This window comes from Heptranchias perlo, chromosome 8, assembly GCF_035084215.1.
Source record: "Heptranchias perlo isolate sHepPer1 chromosome 8, sHepPer1.hap1, whole genome shotgun sequence".
NCBI classification, from domain to species: Eukaryota; Metazoa; Chordata; class Chondrichthyes; order Hexanchiformes; family Hexanchidae; genus Heptranchias; species Heptranchias perlo.
In genome coordinates, this window is record NC_090332.1 from 33,485,052 (window position 1) to 33,510,575 (window position 25,524).

The window sequence follows — 25,524 nt, forward strand, 5'->3', positions numbered from 1 at the left end:
CTAAAATCGAGCCCAATGAATTTCTAGAATGTATTCAGGATAGTTTTCTACAACAGTATGTTTTAGAACCAATAAGAGAACCAATTTAGATACCAGATTTAGTGATGAGTAATGAACCAGACTTAGATAACAATCTGACAATAAGGGAACATTAAAATAGTGACCATAACATGACTGAATTTGATATTAGGTTTGAGAGGGAGAAGAGAGAGTCACAAATCAAAATCTTCAATTTAAGTCAGGCAAACTTTGTGAAGGGATAAGAAATGAATTTACCACAGTAAACTGGGATGACCTGTTAATGGGTAAACCTACAGACAAACAGTGGGAGGCATTCAAAGTATTTGGTATAGTACAAAACTAGGACATACTCCTAAAAAGCAAAGGCTCCACTTGTTAAGCATCCATGCTCAACAAATAAGGTAAGAGACCATGTCAAGCTAAAAGAAAAGGCTTACACAAAGTGGAAATACAGCAGACTGGGAGAGCTATAAAAAGCAACAAAGGGATACAAAGAAAGTAATAAGGTGCAAAACTGAAATATGAAAAAAACTTGCAAGAGATATCAAAGCTAACAGCAAAAGTTTTATAAATATATTGAGAAAGAGTGCTAAGGGGGAATGTGAGCCCATTAAAGGCAAATGCTGACAATAAGGAAATGGCAGACATGTTAAATGAATACTTTGTATCCAGTTTCACAGTGGGGAAGAGGACAAAATACCAGAGGTACAAGGGAACCTAAAAAGTCAAGGGGAAGAACTTAATGGATTTAATATGTTAAAAAAAATGACAATGAAGAAAATAATGAGATTCAAGATAGACCTGATGGTTTCCTCCATCCCAGAGTATTATAGATTCATAGAAAGGTTATAGTGTGGAAGGAGGCCATTCGGCCCATCGCGTCCATGCCAGTTCTATGCAAGAGCATATTAAAATAAATAGATGAGGAAGTTGCAGATGCATTAGTCATAATTTTCCAAAGCTCTCTAGATTCATGAATTGTACCTATGGATTTGAAAATTGCAAATGTCACACCATTATTTAAGAAGGGAGAGAGGGAGAAACCAGATAGCTACAGACCTGCCAGTTTAACATCAGTTGTGGGAAAGTTACTGGAATCTATCATCAGAGACAGAGGTCCTAGTATTTACGGGTAGGTGGGGAGGGACATGGGGGAGCGCAGTAGTGGGAGGGGAACCTGACAAGGCCAATGCGGAGGTCCTGCCGAATTTAACGGCAGAACCTCATTAAAAAAATTTTCTTCTGTTTCCCATCCAGCAGCCGACCAAATTCACAGCTGCACAAATTCGCAGGCAGGAAAACCAGCGGCAGGAAGCTGCAGCCGGGGACCTTTGTGGGCGGTCCCTGGTAATCAGAAGCGAATTGTGGGCTGCAGATCCGGCAGCTCCCGCCCCCATTTCACAGCCGGGTTTCCCGAGCCTTGGGAAACGAAGCCAACAGCAGTTAAATTTAAATCAGGCTCCCAATCCCAATTGTGAAGCCTGATTTAAATACGTCTCCGAGACAGGATACTCGCACGGCACGCTATCCGCCGCCATAAAAATGGCGGTAGGTGCGTACACGATGGATTAGGTTAGCGTTTTTAAACATTTAACACCACCACCCCTACGCCCCTCCCCCCGCCTGTCTGGAGCTGCCGGCTCCAGAAGGTAAGTGCTTTTTACAGCACTTCTTGCATCCTCTCTCTAGCCCCAGTTACAATCACCGAATCCCCCTCCCCCCAAGCCCCGATCTTCAAACTGTTCCGCAATCACCCCCCCCCCACCCTCAACCTTTCCCAGATCTGCAGCCCATGATTCACTCCTGAGCCACAGGTCAAGTAGAGGCCAGAGTGACTGAGCACTTGGACTAGTGCTGATCAAAGAGAGTCAGCACCGATTTGTCATGTCTGAATCTAGTTGAATTTCTTGAGGAGCTCACTAGTACGGTGGATAGGCGAGTGTCTATGGATATTGCCTGTATGGACTTCCAGGTGGCATTTGATAAGATGCTGCACAGGAGATTATAAAAAATGAAAGCACACAGAATTGGAGGTAATCTTGTGACATGAGCTAGTAGGTAGGAAAACGAGAGTAGGATAAAGGGAATGTTCTCTGATTGGAGGGATATGATAAGTGGTGTTCCCCAGGGATCTGTACTGGGGCCTCAGCTTTTCACATATATATCAATGACTTGGATGAAGGAATAGAGACTTGTATATCTAAGTTTGAAGATGGAACTTAAGTTAGGAGGCACAGTAAGTTGTGCAGATGGGAGCAGGAAGTTACAAAAGGACATAGACAGACTAAGTGCTTGGGCAAAACTGTGGTAGATGGAGTTCAATGTGAGGACGTGTGTGGTCAACTACGTTGGATCCAAGGGAAGACAATTCAGAATATTTTCTTAATGGTGAGAGACTAGGAACTGTGGAGGAGCAAAGGAATTTAGCTTATAGTGATATGTCCGTGTGCACATATCACTATAAGCTAATGCACAGGTACAAAAAGTAGTCTAAAGGCTAATGAAATGTTAGCCTTTATCTCAAGGGGGTTGGAATACAATGGGGAGTAAGTTATGCTTCAGTTGTATAGCGCCTTGGTCAGAGCCCATCTGGAATACTGTGTTCAGTTTTGGGCACCGAAACCCAGGAAAGATATATTGGCCTAGGAGGGGATACAGCATAGATTCACAGAATGATATCGCAGCTTATAGGATTAAATTTTGAGGACAGGTTGCATAAACTTAGTTTGTATTCCCTTGAGTTTAGAAGGTTGAGGGGTAATCTAATCGAGGTGTTTAAAAATGATAAAGGAACTCGATAGGGTAGGTACAGAGAAACTATTTCCTCTAGTGAGGAAATCTAGAACAAGGGGTCACAATCTTAAAATAAGAGCTAGGCCATTTAGGAGTGAAACACTATTTCACATAAAGGGTAATGGAAATCTGGAACTCTTTCCCCCAAAAAGGCTGTGAATGCTGGGTCAATTCAAGACAGAGAGATAGATTTTTTTTAGCTAAGTGTATCAATGGATATGGAGCAAAGATGAGTAAAGGGAGATAAGGTACAGATCACCCATGATCTATTAGAATGGCGGAACAGGCTTGAGGGACTGAATGGCATACTCCTGTTTCTACGTTTCCTGTATGAACATTTTGATTCGGCAGGACCTTTGCGTTCCCCGTACTTCCGGGTTTCCTGGCCACCACAAGTCACCTCCGCTCCCCATAAATAGCGACCCAATGTGTCTGGCACAAATTATATTAAATGACTTCCCACAACATATATTTTTTTAAAGCAAACAATGATATGCATAGATTGATCTGTTTGCAAAGGAAATACCAATATTTTGTAATTTAACTTCTACTTTGTCAAAGGAAACTTGGGGCTCAAATTAAAATGAGGAAATTGGAACAAATGGGCATACGGGAAGAGCTAAACCTACCTTCAATTGCTAATTTAATCAGCCTTTTGCCTTGTAATTTACTCTCTGCACTCCTAGTGTTAGATTCGAAAAGGAAGCTGCTGAAAATGATTCACTGTGATAGTTAAGACGACCCCTCAGGATTCTGTTTAGTCTCTACAGAATAACGTAATTTGCAAAAGTGCTTAAGAAAATTAATATAGTTTGGCTCAACCGTATCTGTTTAATACAAGGTCAATAAATAAAGTCTTCTTTGAAGAAATGATTGGAACGTGAAGAGGGTCTCATTAATTCTCTTTTTATATTACTTTGTTTCTGTCTGGATATCAGTTTTCTTTACAAACATCAACCTAGGGATTAAGATAAACACGTATATCTATGCATGTATGAGAGACAGAAAGAGAAAGAAGAGAAACAGATAGAGCAAGAGATCATAGCAATAATTCACTCTTAAAAAAGAAACCTGTTCATATTATGTTGTGATAAGAGGTGAGGGTGTCACATAGTGCTGTATACTTTCACCTCTTACATCTTCAACAGCACTTGATCCACACCACAATTATTCAGCTTCTACCATGCTCAGTGGGGAAGATATAGAGCAGTAGATAAAACAAAATAGTTACATAAACTGAAGACATTATAAGGAATAAATGTAGGGCAGTGAATTTAAGATTTTAGTTTAATTTCAGTTTTCTGTTAACCCCACAAACTACATGAGTTTTGCTCTCAAGGTTTATGATGTCACAATAACACTTGACTGAATTACTGGCATTTATCTATTATTCTGCATCACTTACCTCGCTGTGTAAACATGGAATAACATTAAACATATGTGGGACAACACTGAACCACCTACAACTGTCACTGCAAAATAGCCCAAGGGTCGCATTTAATGAGGCAATCATGTAACTATAAATGTATCATTACTACAGTCCTCTGAACATTGAACTAAAAGTCTTGCACCTGCAAAAAACATTATATTCTGCTAATATTACCAACAGAGTTTTTGTTAATGTCTTATTCACAACTTGTCAAACAATTAGTCTATTAAATGTACATGAAGTGGTTTTGCTAAAATATTCTTTGCTGTTACAATGCAGTATTAGTATTTACCAGCAGATATTGTTTCAATTTTAAAATTTAATATTTAAAAAGGCTGTGTTTAATTCTCTGCTCTAACATGTAACATGCAGTATACCTACACAATCTTATAGTCCTGCTTAAATAAACCCCCTTTTCCCCTTCTGTTTCTGTAAAGTGCAGACAAACCAAGTCATTTTTCTTTTGTTTCCTAACCATCAAAACCAATAGTTTCAAAGCTACAATCTCAGCTGGTAGTTGATTTATGGTTGAACCCTTGAAGTGATGCTGAAGAATTACCTTGTCAATCACCCCAAGGACTCTGAAGGCCTTCAGCTCCTCTGCAGGACTCCTCAGGTTCCAAGCAGGCCTTGAACTTAGCGGTCCCGGAGGCTAATAGAAGATATCAAAGATATCACATCAATCACAGTAACACTTAAAGGAAGATGGCCTACTGGAGCAAATGCCAACTTATAGAAAACTAAATTTGTCACAGAACAGTTGTGGACAAGATCAAAAGGTAATTTCTTTCCGCTTCAAATCTGTGTGTAGCGCTGAGGAGAATCCCCATAGAAATATTTATTTGGTTAGGATACAGTCACTGTTATGTTTAGAATGTGACAGCTGTTTCTGAATATCAACAATATAATATTAACAACAAATGTGTTTACTGTTGTGTAAAAAAAAACAGTACTACCAGTCAACAAAATCTTCAGGACCTAAAAATATATGTACCAGATATAAAATTAACTATGGTGAGGAACTATAGTGGATTAGAACATTGGCCCTGAAAATTTGCAGCCATTTCAGCATACTATAACTTCAGTGGGATTCAGCTGGGAACTGGTTACATTGGGTCCTGACCCTGCAGCCATATATCCTGTATGGCCTGTTGGGTGCGAGCACTCCCTACGTCAGGAGTTCCCACACCCGGGTCTTCAGAGGGACCAAGCGTATAGTTAGTCAAACTAGGCCCACTTCGCTGACCACCTATGGTTGTGAGGCTCCCGAAGAAAGACGGGTTTTTTTTTTAAATTAATATTTTTGAATGGCCCACTTTGCATGGGGCCTGCTCTGTGTTGTTTCTGGGGCGGGAGAAGGAGGGAAGGACTACCCCCCTCCCTCCCTTGCCGATGGAAGCCACCCAAGATTGGTTGCACTGACAGTTGTGACTGGGTGGAGGTGAAGAACGGATTACAGAGCACTGAGACTGGACAGGTCCGTGTACAATATGCCACATGCCAGCTTAAAGGAGCAGTCTACAGTGAAGCAAAATGAAAGGATAATGGAGCAATCTATACGAGGATGTTTTATCAAACATCCTCCTGTAGGTTCTGACTTGTAGTTATTTTCAGGAAGTGTGATTTATCACTGTGGTCAATGGCATTTTGATATTAATCTTGCACATTGGTTTCCACTGTCTTATAGCTGAGCTTTCAGTTAATTCAGCAATGATTACATAAAAATAAATCCAATAGGGAATTCAGGAGAAACTTCTTTACCCATTGAGTGGTTAGAATGTGGAACTCACTACCACAAGGTGTAGTTGAGGCATCTAGCATAGATGCATTTAAGGGGAAGCTAGATAAACACATGAGGGAGAAAGGAATAGAAGAATATGCTGATAGGGTTAGATGAAGAGGGGTGGGAGGAGGCTCGAGTGGAGCATAAATGCCAGTTGGGCCGAATGACCTATTTCTGTGCTGTAAATTCTAAGTAACTCTATGTAAGGTGAGCCCCTAGTGGCACTGCCATTGGCAGTTAAATGAAGGATTAGTATATTGTCGAAAAAAACCCAAGGATACAGGTAAAAGTCACCTGAAAATACATCACAACTGAAGAGTTATGGTCAGCCAAGAATAATCATCAACCAACTTGTAAAGAAGGAGAAATGGAATTATTGTACAAGGAGAATACTTTAATTCTAAGAATGATGTCCCCTGCACCTAAAGATTAATAATCCACCATTTTTCTTCATTTGTCCACTCCATGTATCACTAGTGCATGTTACAGTGCAATAGTATCTCACAGAACAACGAGAATTAATTTAAATAAGATACAAAGCATTACTGACAACATTACCAACTTGCATCTTTTCCACACTGTATAGTAAGTTTTAGGATAAAATAGTAAAATATCAAGCATCCAAGGAAATAACTTCTTAAAAGTCAGTTGGAGAGGGATCTCTTTCTTCCCTCTAAATGGGTGCAAAGTTGGTGGAGCGGCTGTACCACAAACCCAAAGCTGGAATTGGGAGGCCCAAACCATTTTTGGGTTTGGGCTTCATTTAAACCGGTGAGCTACAGGTACCAAACAGGTGCCCCACTTCAGCTCACCGGTTGTTTGTGGGAAGGGGGAGGCGGGAAATCAGCCAGCTCCCAAGAGGTCAGGACTGGGGGGTGGGGGAGGAGTCAATCCTGAGGAGGGGAGCCTCGTACGGTCAGAGTTTTTTTTTGTGGGCCGAGGAGGAGCATTCCAAAAAAAAATTTAAAATTCCTTGGCTGTTTTTTTGAGCGGCGTCCAGCTGCCCCTTTAAAGGACCACTGGTCAAGCCGCTGAACACCTGGTACAAATTGGCGGAACATGCTCCTCCTGTTTGTACCTGAAAATTGCAATCGGGGTCCTACAACAGCGTAGGACCCTGAGATGCTTATTTAAGCAGCCTCCCGCCAGGAACAGGTGGGCAGGTTGGGCATTGGGTATCAATAGTGCCGCCGAGATGTCCCCCCTTCCCAATTTTTCAGGTGAGAAACAGGTGTCCTGCAGTTGAAAATTGCCCCCAATTGGTCTACAGAAGAGTAGATTCAGTCAAGTGCAGAATTTCCTTTGCTTTTGGGTAACGGGTACTATCTTCAAGAGTCCAACTCTGAAAATTACAGTGCTCTCAGTCAGTCACAAGGATCACTCTGGTCTGGTTTATCATGGCTTTTTGGCATTACCAGTCAATATAAATAGTTAAAAATTCAATGAATAGCCACGTCAACAGAGGGAGACTTTCCAGTGCTAGAATACAGGGGCCCCAATTATTAACTGCCTGTTCTCACTCAAGACAAATAGGTCAACCACAGTCTTCATTTGCCAAAATTGGAGACCCCTGTCTTACAGAGGAATCACTGGGGCCATTTTTGTCTGCTACGCTAATTGGGCAGGCAGCAGGCGCTGCAATTGCACCATCCGCCCGATCGCACCAACAAGAAGCCTGAACCCATCTTGGTGGTTGGGCCTCATTAACATGCACCTTGCAAGCTGCAAATCCCAAACGAGTGCTCTGAGGCAGCTCGTCGATCCATCTGGGAGGACGGGAAATCAGCCAGCTGCAATGCCAATCCCAGGGGTGGGGTGCAGCACAGGAATCAGCAGCAGGCCAGAGAACCTTTGTGGGGCTAGGAGGAGCACTCCATGCCAGGGACTAATAGGTGGTGCATGCACAGCACACACATGCCCATCTCATGAAAAGGTCCATGAAAATCTCATCGAAATCCTACCTCGGACGGCCAATAAGCAAAACTTGTTTTTTTTTTAATTTTATTTGCCTACCAACCTATTATTTTATTTGCCTACACTCCTTCACTGAATTTCAACCTATTTATTGGACAAGTGGAATGCATCCAGGACCAATTACACTAGATTAATTTATGCTACCAATGAGCTGCCCAAAGATTGACATGAACAGTCAGAGACTAAGTAAATTGCAAAAAGACTATCAGGATATTACTGACTGTTCACTGAAGAATTGAAAGCTACTCTCAATTCTGTGATCATGCCACTGATTTACAACTTATGGCTTTCATCTTTGGGTTCATGAAATAGGCCGCTGAACTTAAGAAGCAGTCCGTTAAAATTGGGGCATAAATTGCTCGCCTGAGGACCCAGTTCATCAATGGCATCCTCTCAAACCACCGGCAGAGACAGGGAGCAAGTTCGCAAATGGGCACATGCGTATTAAAACCAGGAAATCACGAACTTGCTCCCATTGGTTCGCCGACAGTTTGACAGGTCCGAATTAAAGGGCCACCTACACCACAATCAATAAAATCATTAAACTTTGTAAACTTACCCATCAGCCCAGGTGGAATTAAGATACTTGCGCCACCAAAATGTACGCTAGAAAATACCAGCCCTACACTACTTTTTAAAAGCGCAATAGCTGCAAAACAACAAAAAATTAAATTTTAAATACGTGGAATGTCATATTACTCTTGATTTAATGTCTTTTGATCATTAAAAAAAAATTACAATTTTTTTTTACTTTTAGTTCTGTAAGTTTCATTACATTAAATCATTTGCTTGGCTTTTTATAATAAGATATGTTATGTTAAATTTTAACATATCTTATTAACATTTAAACTAACATACAGAAGTTAACTGTGAAGGAATGATTTCTAGTTGCCTGCTGTGGGCGTGACTTCTCTTCTTGACAGATTCTGTGGGTATGACTTCCATTCCCACCGTTTGTATTAGTTCCGAATGAATCTGCGCTGAAATCACAGCGCTGAGCTTAAAAAAAAATTGAAAACGGAGCAAGTTGGCATCGGAGACCACGATGTAAGTTTTCTCATAGTATTTGTTCATAGTATTTGTCCATAGGATGTGCGGAGGTCAGTCACAGCAAGTTCCACCCAATAAATACCTCTCTTCTAGTCTCCCTGACCTAACTGTTTGGTGGGGGGGGGGAATGGAACTTGTTGTCCTGCTAACTAATAATTCTAACTAGGTAGTCCAGTGGAGTGTTTCAAGGAAAGGAATGCAGATTAATGTAAACCCCTTGGTGAGTAGTGTAAGGTCTGTAAACACTTCAGTCATGAATGCATTTGAATCTTCAGTACTGTTCTGGTTGGCAGAATTTGGGAATCCTAGTGATTTTGTCAACCCCTCCTCATAAATATAGATAATACTGGTGCATAAGAGCCCTCTGAGGTTTGCTGAGCTTTGATGGTGGGGGTGGGGGGGGGTGCTTTTGTTTGCAACCAGCTACGGCTAAGGCTCTAAATAAGAAGTCTGGCACCGATACAATCTCCACTACTAATTAGAATTCAGTTTTAGGAAAGAATGCAGAGAGCTGTCAGATTATAGTCATTTCAAGTCTCCTCCCAGATACTGGTATTAAATTTCAAGACAGTTATTTTTGGAAGTATGGTTTCATCTAACAATGTGGATACTAGGGAAACAGTAGTGGCAGTCCTTCAAGAAGATCCCTAAATGTAATGTTGGTCTCTCATTAGAGATGTCCTTGCTGCTTGGTTTGATTCAAGGCAAGGATGAGTGCTCTTTGGAAGAGGATGAATTGAGTTTCTTGCCCTTCTCATTTGTCTTGTGCTTCCTGTGCCCAGTCCCTGCACCTGCATTTTTAATATTAATAATACTTCTCAATCTCTCACGTGTTTGTTTAGTTGCCTTTTTCAGGAAAAAGTTGGCAGGATTCGTTAATGGAAAAAATTTTGGTCAAGCAGGACACAATACAGACACTAAATTAAACCGATTAGCTGTACTAGATTGCCAGCACTGTAGCTAACACAGAGCACGAGAGCAGATGTGTGCATAAAATCAATTAGAAAAACTCCAAAACAGAAAGATACTGAGAAAAGGTCACAAAATAAAACTAAGAACCAATTTTTCAGAACTTACACCTCTTTTCAGGGCAAGAAGCAACTGCAACTAATGCTAACAGCAGGAGAAAAGGGACTGAAGGTGATATGGAAAGGAGTGTTTTTGCAGTAACCAAAGATCATGTGGGCTCTGGTTGGCAAAGAAGTACGTCATTCTGATTTCGCTAGCTACAAATGCATACCTTACCCATGGCATATGGTAGAACAAATGCATTTATGTATTAATTCAATGGTATATCAGTTAAGAGTATAGAGCCCTGCCATGAATCAGAGAATGATACAGTACAGAATTCGACCCATCGTGTCTGTGTTGGCTCTTTGAAAGAGCTGTCCAATCAGTCCAATTCCCCTGCTCTTTCCCCAGAACCCTGTAAATTTTTCCACTTCAAGTATTTATCCAATTCCCTTTTGAAAGTTATTATTGAATCTGCTTCCACCAGCCTTTCGAGCAGTACATTCCAGATCATTTACAACTTGCTGCGTGTAAAGAAAAAATTCCTCATATCTCCTCTGGTACTTTTGCCAATTATCTTAAATCTATGTCCTCTGGTTACCAATTCTCCTGCCACAGGAAACAATTTATCCTTATTTACTCTATCAAAACACTTCATGATTTTGAACACCTCTATCAAATACCCCCTTAACATTCTCTTCTCTAAGGAGAACAACTCCAGATTCTCTAGTTTCTCCACGTAACTGAAGTCTCTCATCCCTGGTTCCATTCTAGTAAATCTCTTCTGCACCCCAAGGCCTTGACATCCTTCCTAAAGTGTGGTGCCCAAAATTGAACACAATGGGCTCGATTTTCACACCCGCAATCGGGTGCGTTCGTGGCGGGGGGGGGGGGCTGCAAAAATCGGGGATTCACGGGGCGGGTTGGGAGCCCGGCTCCAACCTGCCCCATTTCCAGGTTCCCCAGTGACACACTGACATGCACGCGCAGCCCCCGCATGTGGGACTCCCGCCGGCGGGGTGCCACTTAAGGTAATTGAACAGGTACTTCAGGTTGTTTACAGACCTGATTGACCTGTTATTTTAGCAGGGATGGGATTTTGCAACTGACTGGGACTGTTTCCCGTACTGGGGGAGACACTCCCAGTTCAAATGGACGTGTTGCAGCCATCAGCCTGTGGCAGCTGCAAAGGAACATTTGACAGGTGGGGGGTGGAGGGTGGGGGGATGGGGGGTGGGGAGGGGAGACCCTCACGCATTGCAGGAGGCCACTCTGTCACTTTGGACAAAGTTTGGCCTCCACCACCCTCCTCCTAACAATAACATTCACCAACTTGCACTCTTACCCCAGTGTCCAGACACATGTACCTACCTTGCGGACCCCCTCAGATGTACATCTTCCGGATGGGGGCCGCCGCGTAGCTGCAGTCATGACCTCCTCAGAGGACGAACAGCAGCACCAGTCTCGCCGGCCACACTGTCTACCTCTGACACGTGGAGTTCCACAACACAGTGCTGTGACACATCCACCTGCACAGCAGGAGGGAGGGCAACCGCAGAGAGAGATGCGCCGCAGAGGGCACTACCCTCGCCACAGGGTCCACAGACCGAGGCTCAGCTTCCTGGACCTCTCTGAGCAGCAGTGCACACGGAGGCTCAGAGTCACTCGACATGTAGTCGTGGACATCTGCAGCCTCCTTCATGCCGAGCTGCTCCCGGCTGGCCCGAGCACCATCTTCTTACCTGTCGCTGTCAAAGTCACCACTGCCCTCAACAACTTCTCCTCCCCATCCTTCCAGGGTGCAACCGGGGACATCGCCGACGTCTCTCAGTCATCTGCACAAAAGAGCCCTGCAAATACACCTACACCCACTCTGCAGTGACACAATGGGTGGCATCAGTTGTGGGTCTTCATTGTGATCCTCAGGAAAGGGCATTATTGCACAAACCAGACAAGATTCGCAAAGACGTGGCAGTAGTGGTGCCAATATAATATGTGATGTGAGTTGATCAGAAATGAAATATAAGTAAACACCACGACAAACCCTCAAACACCCTTGTGCATCCCCTTCATGCTCACAACACGTTTGCCTTACGCTGCCTACTGCACATATGTGATGCATGCCCCGTGGCTGCAGCACAGGTAGTGGCAGGTTGAGTGAGGCTGACCGTGAAAGAGATGCATGAGAGGGTGAGTATGAGATAGAGCCATGAGATTGTATGAGGATTGGGTTGAGTGGTAGTGGCGGGATGAGTTCTGGCGAGGTGAGTAGGTGCAGGTAAGGTGAGGATGAGGTTTGAGTGGGTGTGAGGAGTGATGTGACAGAGTAGTGTTGGCTGTGCAGAAGGAGATGTGGGGTGGGGGCGGTGATTTGGCAGATGGAGTGTAGGGGAATGAGTAAGTGTACTCATTTTGGCTGACCTACTTAGGTCACTGCAGCGCCTCCTGCACTGTATGCAGGTGGGCGATATGGTGCAGGTGACCTCTTCTGCCACCTCGAGCCAGGCCTTCTTGGTGGCAGAGGCAGGCCGTTTCCTCCCACCCGCCGGGGGGGGGGGGGGGGGGAAGATCTCTGTCTTCCCCCTCCTCCTCACCCCATCCAATAAGAGCTGGAGTGAAGCATCATTAAACCTGGGAGCAGCCTTCCCCCTGGGCTGTGGAGGACTGCCCCTTTAAATAGAGCTTCTCCAGCTGACAGGCCTTACCGCACATGCGCAGTCTGCCTGCCGCGCAGCTTAGCAGCGGGGAACCCGGAAGAACAGGTAAGTGGATCCAATCAGCCTGCGATTGCGCGCGGGGCAAACTGATTTCACCGGGCGCGTTACCCACGTGCCCAATCTACCCCCCACCGCGAACCCGCCACCATGGTATTATCGGGCCCAATATTCCAGGTGGCTCATTACCAGTGTTTTATAAAGGTTTAGCATAACTTCCTTGCTTTTGTACTCTATGCCTCTATTTATAAAGCCAAGGATCCCGTATGCTTTTTTAACTGCTTTCTCAACTTGTCCTGTCATCTTCAAAGACTTGTGTACGTGAACCTCCAGGTCTCTCTGTTCCTGCACCCCTTTAAAATTGTACCGTTTCATTTATATTGCCTCTCCTCATTCTTCCTACCAAAATGAATCACTTCACACTTCTCTACATTAAATTTCATCTGCCATGTGTCGACCTATTTCACCAGTCTGCCTATGTCCTCCTGAAGTTTGTTACTATCCTCCACATTATTTTCTGCATCCTAGTTTCGTGTCATCTGCAAACTTTGAAATGATACCCTGTTAGCTGTATCCTCACTGTTTTACTACATTTCCTTCGATGGTAGGGACTGAATCCAATCAGACCACCAACTATAACTTAAAGAAGCAGCAACAATTTTTTTTTTATAATTCTGAACTCGACTGGTAATTGGGGCACTTTGCAACATTCCATCTTATTTAGAAGGAAGCAAGGAAAAAAAAACAAGACTATCTCGCTTGACACCAGACACACCAGTCCACAGACAATGGACATAAGTGCAGAAGTCTGCTCCTTATTCAGTTACCTCCCAGCTGAAAGACATTGTACATCAACCAGGAAAAAAAAGGGATAGAAAATGTGTAAAAGATTGAAAGATCAATCACAGCATCGAAAATTTGCAAACTTAGCTCAAATGAATTATGAATGCTGAGAAATTTGCCCTGAGGAATCCTTGGTTGAGCTAAGTGAAAAGTAAGCAGAATTTTCAACCAATTTAAAACCTGTGTACGTGAGTTGGATACACATACTTGGATATGCGTCTATATCCTTTACTTGCCTGGTGTTATTGTTAGCATTCAATTCAATACCCTGATAGACCAGAGTTAAATGCTGTATTAAATAAACACAATGGACAGTGAACAAGCAACAAACAAACTTAATTTGAAAATAGTCACTTATTTCCTAGGTTTCCTTTTACCTTTAAAATGTGCAAGGATAATCGTCAACAGCTGGATGCAGAGAGAGTAAATGCTTGTTTTCTTCATAGTTCTTCATTGTCATTATCAGATAAAGTTTAGGCTTAAATTTCTCAATGAACTCAAAAAAGTTCAAGTATTCTCTACCTTCTGTTTTATATTTTTGTAAATTAAGCAAAAGCTTATTTCTAAGAAGATATATATACCACAATCATGTTACAAGCTATAAAATACTTTTAAAATAAAAGTAGATGTTTTTCTACCATATTTTCAGCAAATGAAAGATATATCAATTCAATATGGTTCAACTGATCTCAGCCTGGACATCAATTGGGACTGTACAATTGAATTCAACACACCTATTGCCACTCCACCTATCAGACAACAGGCACAAACCACAAGTAGAAGTTGGAATCACCCTGGTTTGCGTGGCTCAGCAATTCACTGGATAAACCTCCTAAGCCATTAGGGGAGATGCCTACTTTTGTGACAATATTCTAGGTGATGTATTTAGAAACAAACAAAACAACTTGCATTTATGTAGCACCTTCAACATAAAAAAGCCCAAAGGGCTTCCAACACAGGGGCAATGAAAACTGGGGTCGATCAAGGAAGAGATTAGGAGGGGTTACCGAAAGCTTGGCAATCACTTTAGTGGCATTTTATAGGACAATGTATTTTATTTTGTGTTTAATCTCAGTTTATAAGACTTTTTTTTTAAACTGTACGTCAGGTATTTGAACATTAAATCAAACAATAATTGGAAACTAATAGCAATCCAACAATTGCTGAATTACTGGAAGCAACACACAAGTCTTTTTTTTTAAAAATGTAAATGCACAGAAACATATCCCAATCAATTTGAATGCTCAGAATATCGTGTAATGTTTTTATAATCATTGTAGAAGGAAGTTTTCCGGAGATATTTTTGTATCTAAATCCCTCAATTGCGAGTAGTAGATAGGAGAAAAATTTGTTTCCTTGTATGAGAGGATCTAAACGCCACCTCCTGATACAATTGGGAATGAAACTCAGATTATCCTTTTACATGGACCTTTAGGATCAGGTGCACTCCATGAGGAGCACACTGTTCTTTCTAGTAACTATTTTCTTTCCAGACTATAATTAAATTTAAAAGAGCCTTCAGATAGCAGATTCTGAAAGTACAAACCTTAGACCTTAAATATAATCATCCATTTTAAGAAAAGACTTAATTAAAAAGAGGACATCAAATAATTTGTAGTCTACGTATTATACTACTTTAACTCTAACCCACAGATCTTTCTTTATTAGTTTATGAAACATTTCTTCTTGCATCTTACAGTTCAATTTGTTCTATCATGATTTTCATTGCATTTCTCTATAGGACTATATTTTTTAGCAGTTTTAAAATGCTAAATAATAATGGGAAACTGGCAGCTCAGCATTACTAATTATAAAATGGCAAATTCTGCAAATGGCAGTTTGGCGCTTATCAGAGGGCAAATCACCCATGCACCTTCCCAACAGCAAGCTACAGAACAGCATTGGCAAAGAACTAGGAACAGGTCGCCTGCCTGCCCCTTGGCCAAGAAATACGGGAGGGAGCAGGCTGAGAACCTAAGAAAGGTTCTGAGAAAATAACTGAAAACATGGAGAAATTAAAGTTTGAAAAATAAATGTTACTTAGCAAGTATTTGTTTCAATAGTTAACACTTTATATCTAAGCTTCATTTTATCTACATAAATTGTACTCTTTAAGTGGTGTACAAAAAAAAATGATCGATGGGAAGACTCCTATGGAAAGAAAACTGCCTAGTCCACAGGGTAGAATCGATTTTCATGGACTTTAAAAATACATTTTATCTATTTAAATTGGCGCTGTTCCTTAATACAACAGAAGTGTGGACATACCCTTGAATGAACTGAATCATTTTCCATGGATGCCCTGAGACACTGAGTAGAGATCTGCTCCGCACGCATCAGATACTCTGCAGTCTTCCTTTTCACTGCTTCACGGCGACTTGGGCTTGGTTCACCTAGAAATATCAACAGTGAGGGGTTAAGAAGCATTGTGAAATTTGCTGTGAGAGTTGCAACTATGTCTAGAAGAGTTCGTAAATTAACACAGCAACTGGAAATTAGTGGAATGGCTTATACACTGGATTGTACGGTCGTCAGTTTTCAAATTGAAGCTAACGTCACAAATGGCACAGTAATTACCATCTGTGAAAAAAATATACTTTTTGGCCACATCACCACATATTGGCTATCGTATTTAGGTTTATTAATACAAAATGCAACGGTTTCATCTGTCAATCATGGAGTAGAACTTTCTTCATACCACACTGCGTCTTTTCAACTGGTGTAGATGTCAACTGTTTCTCTTGTGACTAAATATTTTAAACCATTCTCAAATGTGCACTTATCAAAAGGCAATAGTCACAATTAATTTTTTTTGCCTACTACCTCTGCAGAGCAGTTTTTGAAACAAAGTTAATACATACTGTACGATAGGCAACACCAGAAATTACTGCAAATGCATTCACAAATCAATTTGCAGTGTGTACCGCAAAAGGAATGTCCTGGTGACTGAAAACTATTGTCCGATAACACTAAATCTATGATGAGTGTATCCGTGCGTGGGAGAGAGAGAGAGAAAAAAAAGAGAGAAATCGAGATCTTTCATCTCAGCGCACTTTTTATGTAAACTGGTCCTGCTGTAATTAGACCCCTCGCTAACGGGGGGTGCAATTACAGTGTGACAAGTTTACATAGATAGTTTTTATTGTAAATGTGAACCTAGGAATTTATAATGGAAATATATAAAAATAAGGACAGAATATATGGCACTGAATTATATCTGTGTGCCCAATTATTCCTCAGCCTTTAACGCTGCTTTATCTGAAGGCTACGTTCGGTCTTGCGTTAATGTGATTAGAACTATTTGCTCAAGTGGAGGGTAAACACCGACACAGACTGGTTGGGCCGAATGGCCTGTTTCCATGTTGTAGCTTCTATGCAATTCTATGTTATATATTTAAAAATTTACATTTGTGAGCACCTCCTGTCAACTTTTTCCATTATAAATTTCTATGTCCATATTTGCAATGGAAACTTGTCACACTGTAATTACTCCTGCGGAGGTGGGGTGGAGCATGGAGAGAGATTGACTGATTTCTGTTAGACACATATTTACTTTATTGGGCTGCAGAACTGATTTAATTCCCAAAAACCCAGGATAGCTTTGGCTGATATCTCGATGTCACAACACCTATAAACATTATTTGACAACAAACTGAGACTGGCACTCTAAAAACAGCAGAAAATGATGGAATTTACATAAAAATGGAAACAATTTTAACTAAAAATTCCATAAATCTTCTATGATACGAACGAGCAGAAACTAGGTAGTGAGTTAAAAGGTTAAAATTATAGCCTATTCCACCCTAACAGAACATAATCAATCCTTGACTTAAAAAAAAAGCGATTTTAGGGATGAGCAAAACCAGAATATTTTACTTCATTATACAATATATAAAATTTAATTTACTTCATGTGATATTGTGCTTATATCACAAAATCGTACCATTGTTGTTCCTGCCAAATTATGTCTTTGTAACTGTCAATGACCCCCTAAGCTCCCAGCAAATAAGCTGCATTTAAATTTCTATTTTCACCCATAACGCTTATTTAAAGAAAGACTGCGCAGCTGATTTTGCTCCCCCCTCAACCTGGGTACTAGTCATGTCAGTACGCTCTGCCTGATATGTAACCCGTCGGGATTTCCAAGTTCAATTTAATTAAATTGGCCAGACATCCCCCCCCGGCACATGTGTGCCCCCTTGCAGGGCCTATGACCTGGAAGTGAGAGGACTGCAACAGCAATAAGAGCCACCAATAATGGACTGTCTGAAAACAGCAGCTAGAAGGCCTCCAGCCCCAAGCCTTGCCCTGTTGGTGTTGAAAAAGGTATTTACCTTCTGGCTCCAAAAGTTGGCACCCAAGCCCTGCTCAGATCCTCTGATCTGGATGAGGCTGTGCACTTGATCAAGGCTCACTTCTTTTGGGCATCCCCATAAATGAGTGCTGTTCCAGCACGGAAGCAGGAAAAGGAGACAGGAGGCACCACTGCCTCATTTAAATATGATGTGGAGATGCCGGTGATGGACCCTTCACTCACTCACCTGACGAAGGAGGTAAGCTCCGAAAGCTTGTGATTTTCAAATAAAACTGTTGGACTATAACCTGGTGTTGTAAGATTCATTTAAATACCCCTCAAGGGAAATGCTGGAAATCTCCAAGCAACACAAAGGCATCATGAGTCTCCACTTCCTCTTCCTCTGCATGACGGCCAGGAACCCCAATTGATCATTTAGCATTCATTGAGAAAAGACTGATTTCAAAAGAGCTGTTTTAGGGTGGAGGGGTGAGCAAAGACAGAATATTTTACTTTATTATACAACATATAAAGTTTAATTTATTTCACGTGACACTGTACTTATGTATATATTGGATGGATTATCATCAAGCTCTAAAACAATCTACGTTTACAGGACTTCGTAAAACCACGGTGTCAAATGGAATGATATAATAGACTGAAATTCTTCACCAGACTGCTTTCATGCACTTTCTGCACCACTATCCTGTACTTTTTGATACAGAAAGTACACAGCTCATGGAGGAATAACAAAGGAGAAAGTGCATGAAGATGCCTATACTAAATGTCTGTGATATAAATCACTGGGAGTTTATCAAATAATGATTATCAAGAATGAAAACTGTTTTCACCCCTACACCAACTTTCCTACTACACCCTGGGCTTCACTTTTGCAGTTTATGGTGCTACTGAGCCCACTTATAATCTAGCAGCTGGTAACAAACTCCAAACAAGTATACTGCGTACATTTCATTCTGCATATGCAGCATATTTTTACCCCTCCGATGCCGCATGCTTGATGTGATTCTGCTCCAACTCTTGCACATCCTTTGAATAATGAAATTCATCTGTCAATGGCTGTCAGTACTTTGATGATGTCATAATGACAATGTGACATCACACTCAACCATGACTGTGGTTGGGTTATGAGGCATTATTTTTAGATTTTTCTAAAACTATAATTTGTCTGATGTGCAACCATAAACTTTGGCCCTGTAAACTTTGGTAACCCGCCCAGTGAAATCCGTCCATTCCCCATGCGATCGCGGGTAAATTGAAGCCACTTACTGTGGCTTCCTGCTGTCCGGTCGGAAACCTGCGCAGCGAATGGACTGCGCACCCGCATCACAGGCCGTCAGCTGGAGGAGCTCTACTTAAAGGGGCAGTCCTCCAATGCTGCTCCTGCAGCAAAGAGCCAAAATTATAGAATGGAGCAGCCCAGGGGAAAGGCTGCTCCCAGATTTACTGATGCCTCACTCCAGGTCTTACTGGATGGGGTGAGGAGAAGGAGGGATATTTTCTACCCGGCGGACAGGAGGAAATGGCCTGCCTCTGCCACCAAAAAGGCCTGGCTCGAGATGGCAGAGGAGGTTGCCAACAGCAGCAGCAACATCTCCCGTACATGGATTCAGTGCAAGAAGCGCTTCAATGACCTAACTAGGTCAGCCAAAGTGAGTACACTTACTCATTCTCCTACACTCCATCTTCCACATCACCACACCCACCCCCAACTCATTCTGTACATGCCAACACTACTCTATCACACCACTCCTCACACCCACTCAAAGCACATCTCAACTGCATTTACTCACCTCCCCAGTACTCATCCCACCACTACCACTCAACCCAATCCTCATACAATGTCATGGCTCTGTCTCATGCTCACTCTCTGATGAATCTCTTTCACGGTCAGCCTCACCCAAACCAATGCATTCAGCGATTGGTCACGTCACCATCCCTCACTCAAGCCAACTAGCACTGGCCTTACAAGGCTTCACACATGTCCTCCAAACTGTCGTCCAGCAGGGTCGTAGGAGTGATGTGGGCCTGGCCCAGGAGAGGGATGATGGCAAAAGGGGACATGGATGCCACTCAAAGCGCTCCCACGTCTCACCCGTTGCCCCCACTCAACCAGTACCTGCAATGCTGCCTCCTCTCCAGGTGGTCGTGTCTTCCCCTGCACAGGTGCAGGTGGAGCAGTCTTTGGAGGGGCCCTCATGGGCACCGAAACCCAGAGGGCGTAGGCCCAAAGCATCTAATAGGTCAGGACATGACCAAGAGTAACTGCCAATACCTCTGCTGCAGCCACAGGGGAAGCACCACGTAGGAGTAGTCATAAGCAAAGGGGATGCACAAGGGTGTTTGACGGTTTGTCATTTTTTATTTATATTTGATTTTTGTTAATGGCATATTAAATATTATTATTGTCACGACCACTGCCACGTCTTGGCCATTCTTGACTGGCTTGTGTAATAAGTCCCTTTCATGAGGTTCACCATGAACACCCACTTGATGCCACCCATTGGGTCACCCTACAGTGGGTGTATGTGTAGTTGCACAACTATTTTATGCAGGTGCCTGTGGTGCAGCACTGTGTTGTGGAGCTCCACGTGGTGGAGGTGGACGGCGTGCCTGGTGAGGATGGTGATGTTGCTCACCCTCGGATGAAGTAATGAATGCAGCTATGGTGCCCCCCCCACATCCTGACGGTGTGAGTTTGAGGGGGTCCACAAAGTAGGTAAATATGTTTGCACAGCAGAGTTTAGGGTATAAATTAAGAATTTTGAGTGGAAAGACAAAGGTGTTGCAGCCAAGACTTTGTCTGAAGTGACAGAGTGCCCTGCTGCAATACATGAGGTTTCCCCCCCCCACCTGTCAAATAATCCTTCGCATCTCCCACTGGCTGCTGGCTGAAACACGTCTGTTGGAACAGGGAGTGTTTCCCACAGCACGGGAAACATGCTGAGGATCCGCCAAAATCTCCTGACAATGAGGTCTATCAAGTACCTCAAGTATCTAAATAGCTATCTAAAGTAGCATCCCACCAGCTTTAATTACCGGTGGGAGTCCCACATGCGGGAGCTACGCACGCTACCGAACGCATCACTGCGGAACCTGGAAGTCAGTGGGTTGGAGCCGGACTCCGAACCCGCTCCAGGATTCTGCCATTTTAGGGGCAGCCCCGCCCCCAACGCACCCTCTCCGCCATCCAAAAATCAGCCCCTTTGGGTCCACTGACATGCCAAATTGGATTTGGGCACAAGGAATGATCTTTGGGTTAGTCCATAAAATTTAGATTTTTGATCGCAGGACTCAAACAAACTAATCTGTGCATATAATTCATTAAAATGTCTTCATTTTAAATCATTTACAACCATTATATAAGAATACGTACTATTGACCTGATTGAGGGATTCAGATGTTAAACTAGAATTAGGTTACATAAAAAGATTAAGGATACTAGTAGATCTTCCAATTTGTTCATGGTGAGTCAGAGAATTCGCAGCTTTAAAGTGGCATTTATGCCATGTAGAGAAAACATCAAGGCCACTGATTTACAGTGACTGAAAAAGTCAAATTCCATTTTTATTGACTGGCATGGGGATTGAATTCCACAAATCTGCCCATTACTTTCTTTGTGAAAACAGTGAGCAGATATTATATCCATTTTCATTTTTAAAGCAGAAAAAATGCACCAAAATGGTGTGCAAGATGCCCCACTGGAGGTAGCTATCTGGTAGTAGTGGGGAGGGGAGGTGAGGTTTAGCTGTACTTGGGGGCAGTCCTGTGCTTTTATCGCAATGGGGTAGTCGTGGACTTGAGTATCTTAGAAGGCAGCAACACATCAGAGGACTGAAATTATGTCTGTAAACACGAAGAGAAAATTTGAGCACTTTAGCAACGTTCTATGACCTTTCAGGTGTGTTAAATCCTTTATGAACATTACAGCTTCTTAATACATGTAGCTGTGGTGGAATTTGTTGCAGTTTCAAACCATTTTAAACTTGTTTTTTTCTGGTGGTGGATAGTAATGGACAACAAAGTTTACTGTTTTTGGATGACAGGTTTCGGTGATTGAATCACATGAAGTGTACTGCAGTGACACTGGCTTTTATTACACTACAGGAGAATATAGCCCACATTTACTGCATTATATGTAGGACATAAAACATTTTAAAAAATCATTTAGGGTTTCTTACTAGTCTAATACACTGTTGCCAACCGTTCGCATTTTGTGGAACAATCAGCAAAAAGTGGTGCTCACGTGACCTGCTCGGCCCTTTAAATGCTGAATGATCTTCAGGACCTCAAACTGCTCCACAAGCCCTTGCACTATATATCTCCTCTTTGAATGAGTAATGGCTCAGCACATACGCAGGAGATATATGATGCAAGGGGTTTTGAGTCAATTTCATTAATCTCCCGCACCCTTACAAATGGAGATTGGAGGTGCAAACGGTCTCTTCCCATTCTCAGCCACCTGCCAGCTGAATATTGAGGCCTGTTGCAGGAAAAGCAAAAATTTCAAGAATATGTCCCAAATCTAGTTGTGCAGAAGGCTACATCGTTGAAAAATGTAATTATTGAATACAGATTATTGGCAACAAAAGTACCAATTAGTGGATAGATATATACAGATAGACTTAGTACAGCTTAGCAAAGGAGGCAGATATAGAGAGACAAGAGGGGTAACTTTTATTTAATAAAGAGAATAACTGCTGTGTGATTTGGTATATTATACGGCTGGAGAATATATTAAAGTTATGCTCTATAAATCAGTATGCTAATATGCGCAATACAGAGTACATGGCATACATTAAAGGCATGTGTAACAAACCCATAAGATTTTGGCAAAAACCTTAAAACTTTATGCTAGTGGTTTCTATAAACGGAAAGTGTATGTGAAACGTACTGATGATTTAAGCATTAGCATATGTTATGACACTCTGATCAAAAACTTCCACCACAATCTTAAAGAAAATGAAATCACTGTCTTCTCATCAGATGAAGCCCTGACTTGTATGTACCATTTCATCTAGTCATTCAATAGAGTGCTGATGAAAGTCAACTGAACTCATGTGACAGACAGCTTTGGGAATTCAACATGCCACCTTCTAGTTTGAAGTCAGACTCTTGGTTGTCAGTTAAGTATTAGGTGCAGGGAAATAGACAGATAAATCTAGATATTCAGGAACGATTACAACCTTTTGAAACTCTGCTCTTCTCTCGGTTGACAAATGGTTTATAAGTGGAGAAAAATCAGAGAAATTAAGGAAAAGTAGCTGAAAAGAACAAAAATGTTGAGTTCTAATTTGAAGAGGCTGTGTGCAAGGGCAAACACGAAAATGGGAGGATAAATACTGATAAAGTGGCTTGCCAGGTTAAATGCAATGCATTGCAAAGATAATTTCCTTTGCTTCTCTTCTGTTGCCTAGATTCCTGTAGAGCTGAGAATCTGAAGGTAGAATAAGGGCATCCAATAGGGCCTGATAAGTTCCTATTTTTGACTTTAAATCTTAGTTACACCCAATTACACTATTTATTACCAAATACTTCGAATTATACACTGCTTGGGGATGGCTCTCCTCTCCAATCAATCAGTGAATCGCGATGTTATTGAAATTCATCTGCTGTAATGAGTTTCCAGGGCACCAAGCAATCGGAAGTGACTCTTTGGCAACACCAGATAACCACAGCAGCAAATAATAACAAACAACCATCAACTGCTCCATATGGAGACAGGAGCTTGGCTCCCACAGTGGGTGGGTTGGCAATTATAAACACTGGGTACAATCTTCTAGGATCTCAAAATTACCCATTAGGCAAACTAATTAAAATGAAAACCAGTTTAAAACTCAATTTTTTTTTAAATGTTTAACCGGATTTTAAATCTTACTGAATATATTTAAGAAGGAGCTAGATAGATTTCTAGACACAAAAGGCATCAAGGGGTATGGGGAGGGAGCGGGAATATGGTATTGAGATAGAGGATCAGCCATGATCATATTGAATGGCGCAGCAGGCTCGAAGGCCCGAATGGCCTACTCCTCCTCCTATTTTCTATGTTTCTAAATATAACTAAGTTTTGACTAGGGGAATTGTTCAGCAGGTAGGACTGCTGCCACCTTTGACATCTTCAAAAAAACCAATGGCCGAATCTCAATACACTTCAAAGTACTGAAAAATGCACCAAAAAAGTCAAAAATCAAAATTTTCTGAAGATTGTATACCCAGTGTCCATCCTCCCCCACCCCAAAAATTAATTTTGCACCATCAGAGGTTATTCCCCCTTCAAAAATGTTTAAATCCACCACTGCAAAAATTGCACCTTTATATACTTTAATGTTTTTTTTCCATCCGTAATACAACTGATGAAATACTGGGCTCAGTTGCAGTTTAAGTTATGACAACTCCGCTCCCATTGTAACTAATTTTTTTCATAGGTAATACATGAGGCTATTGTGTTTCAGTTTTTAACAGAAAAATAAACTGAATTGCAGATTGTGATCACAAAACACCAATAAAAATTCTGAAATTCGATGTATTAAAAAGGAGTTTAACTTATTAAGTCACCTTAAAGCAACGACCTTGGACATTAGCCTTTGTTTAGGTTTTTTCCTCGCTGTACACTGTTTTTTTTGAGTTGACCGCTTTTCTGAAGCTGTCAGCTTTTCAAGTTTTGTAGCTTGGCACGTACGCTCATAAAAGAGACAAGCTATTAGCAGTCGGATCTGAAGAACAGACTGCAGATTCCCCAGCATGTGCACCACACAATATGACCAGCAACAATATAGTTATCTTTGCTCCAGCAGTCACTTTTACTAGTTCGAATTCTGAAAACAAAGATCAGCCTGTTCTGTGAGCTACAGTACAAGGCCAAACACACATAACTCACTGATTATGGGCTCTTTACTGCCATCCACAGGAGTATATGGCTCAATGCACACATCTCTGAACAGTGAGACATGTGGCAAAAAGCAAGATTATTCTGCAGAACCTCATTGTTTCCAATGGCAACACTTTTCCTTTTCTAGTGGTTAAGGTGTAACCTTCAGTATATTATTACTGTTGCTTTTTAGAATAACTCAAACTCCTCTCTCGACTCAGGCACTTACAGTTGCAATGGGAAAACAAAAATGAATTTAATATAGAAGCATGGATGTAAAGGGTGCAAACTATAACACCCATAGCTTCCGTGTCATTTCTTTAACATATTTTACTATAAAATACATTCCAAAAGAGAATAGGATCCAGAATTGCTGCAGTTTAACCTCTGAAAGCACAATGCAAAGATTTGATTACACAAATTGGGGTTGTATTCTCTAGGGTTTCGAAGGTTAAGGGGTGAACTGATCGAAGTTTATAAGATATTAAGGGGAACAGATAGGGTGGATAGAGAGAAACTATTTCCGCTGGTTGGGGATTTTAGGAGTGGCGGCACAGTCTAAAAATTAGAGCCAGGCCTTTCAGGAGCGAGATTAGAAAACATTTCTACACACAAAGGGTGGTAGAAGTTTGGAGCTCTCTTCCGCAAACAGCAATTGATACTAGCTCAATTACTAAATTTAAATCTGAGATAGATAGCTTTTTGGCAACCAAAGGTATTAAGGGA

The 25,524-nt window shown here is 41.8% G+C and overlaps 1 protein-coding gene across 3 annotated transcripts in view; it reads right to left on the minus strand.

Moving 5' to 3' along the window:
* The window catches only part of rps6kc1 (ribosomal protein S6 kinase polypeptide 1), a 161,994-nt gene that overhangs the window by 50,412 nt on the left and 86,058 nt on the right, over positions 1-25,524 (minus strand). For all 3 annotated transcript variants that reach the window (XM_067988924.1, XM_067988923.1, XM_067988925.1), the window contains 2 exons: positions 15,887-16,011; positions 4,803-4,895 (listed from right to left, as the gene is read on the minus strand). In XM_067988924.1, the coding sequence (XP_067845025.1) occupies positions 4,803-4,895; positions 15,887-16,011 (218 nt within the window). The remainder of the gene's footprint in view (positions 1-4,802; positions 4,896-15,886; positions 16,012-25,524) is intronic.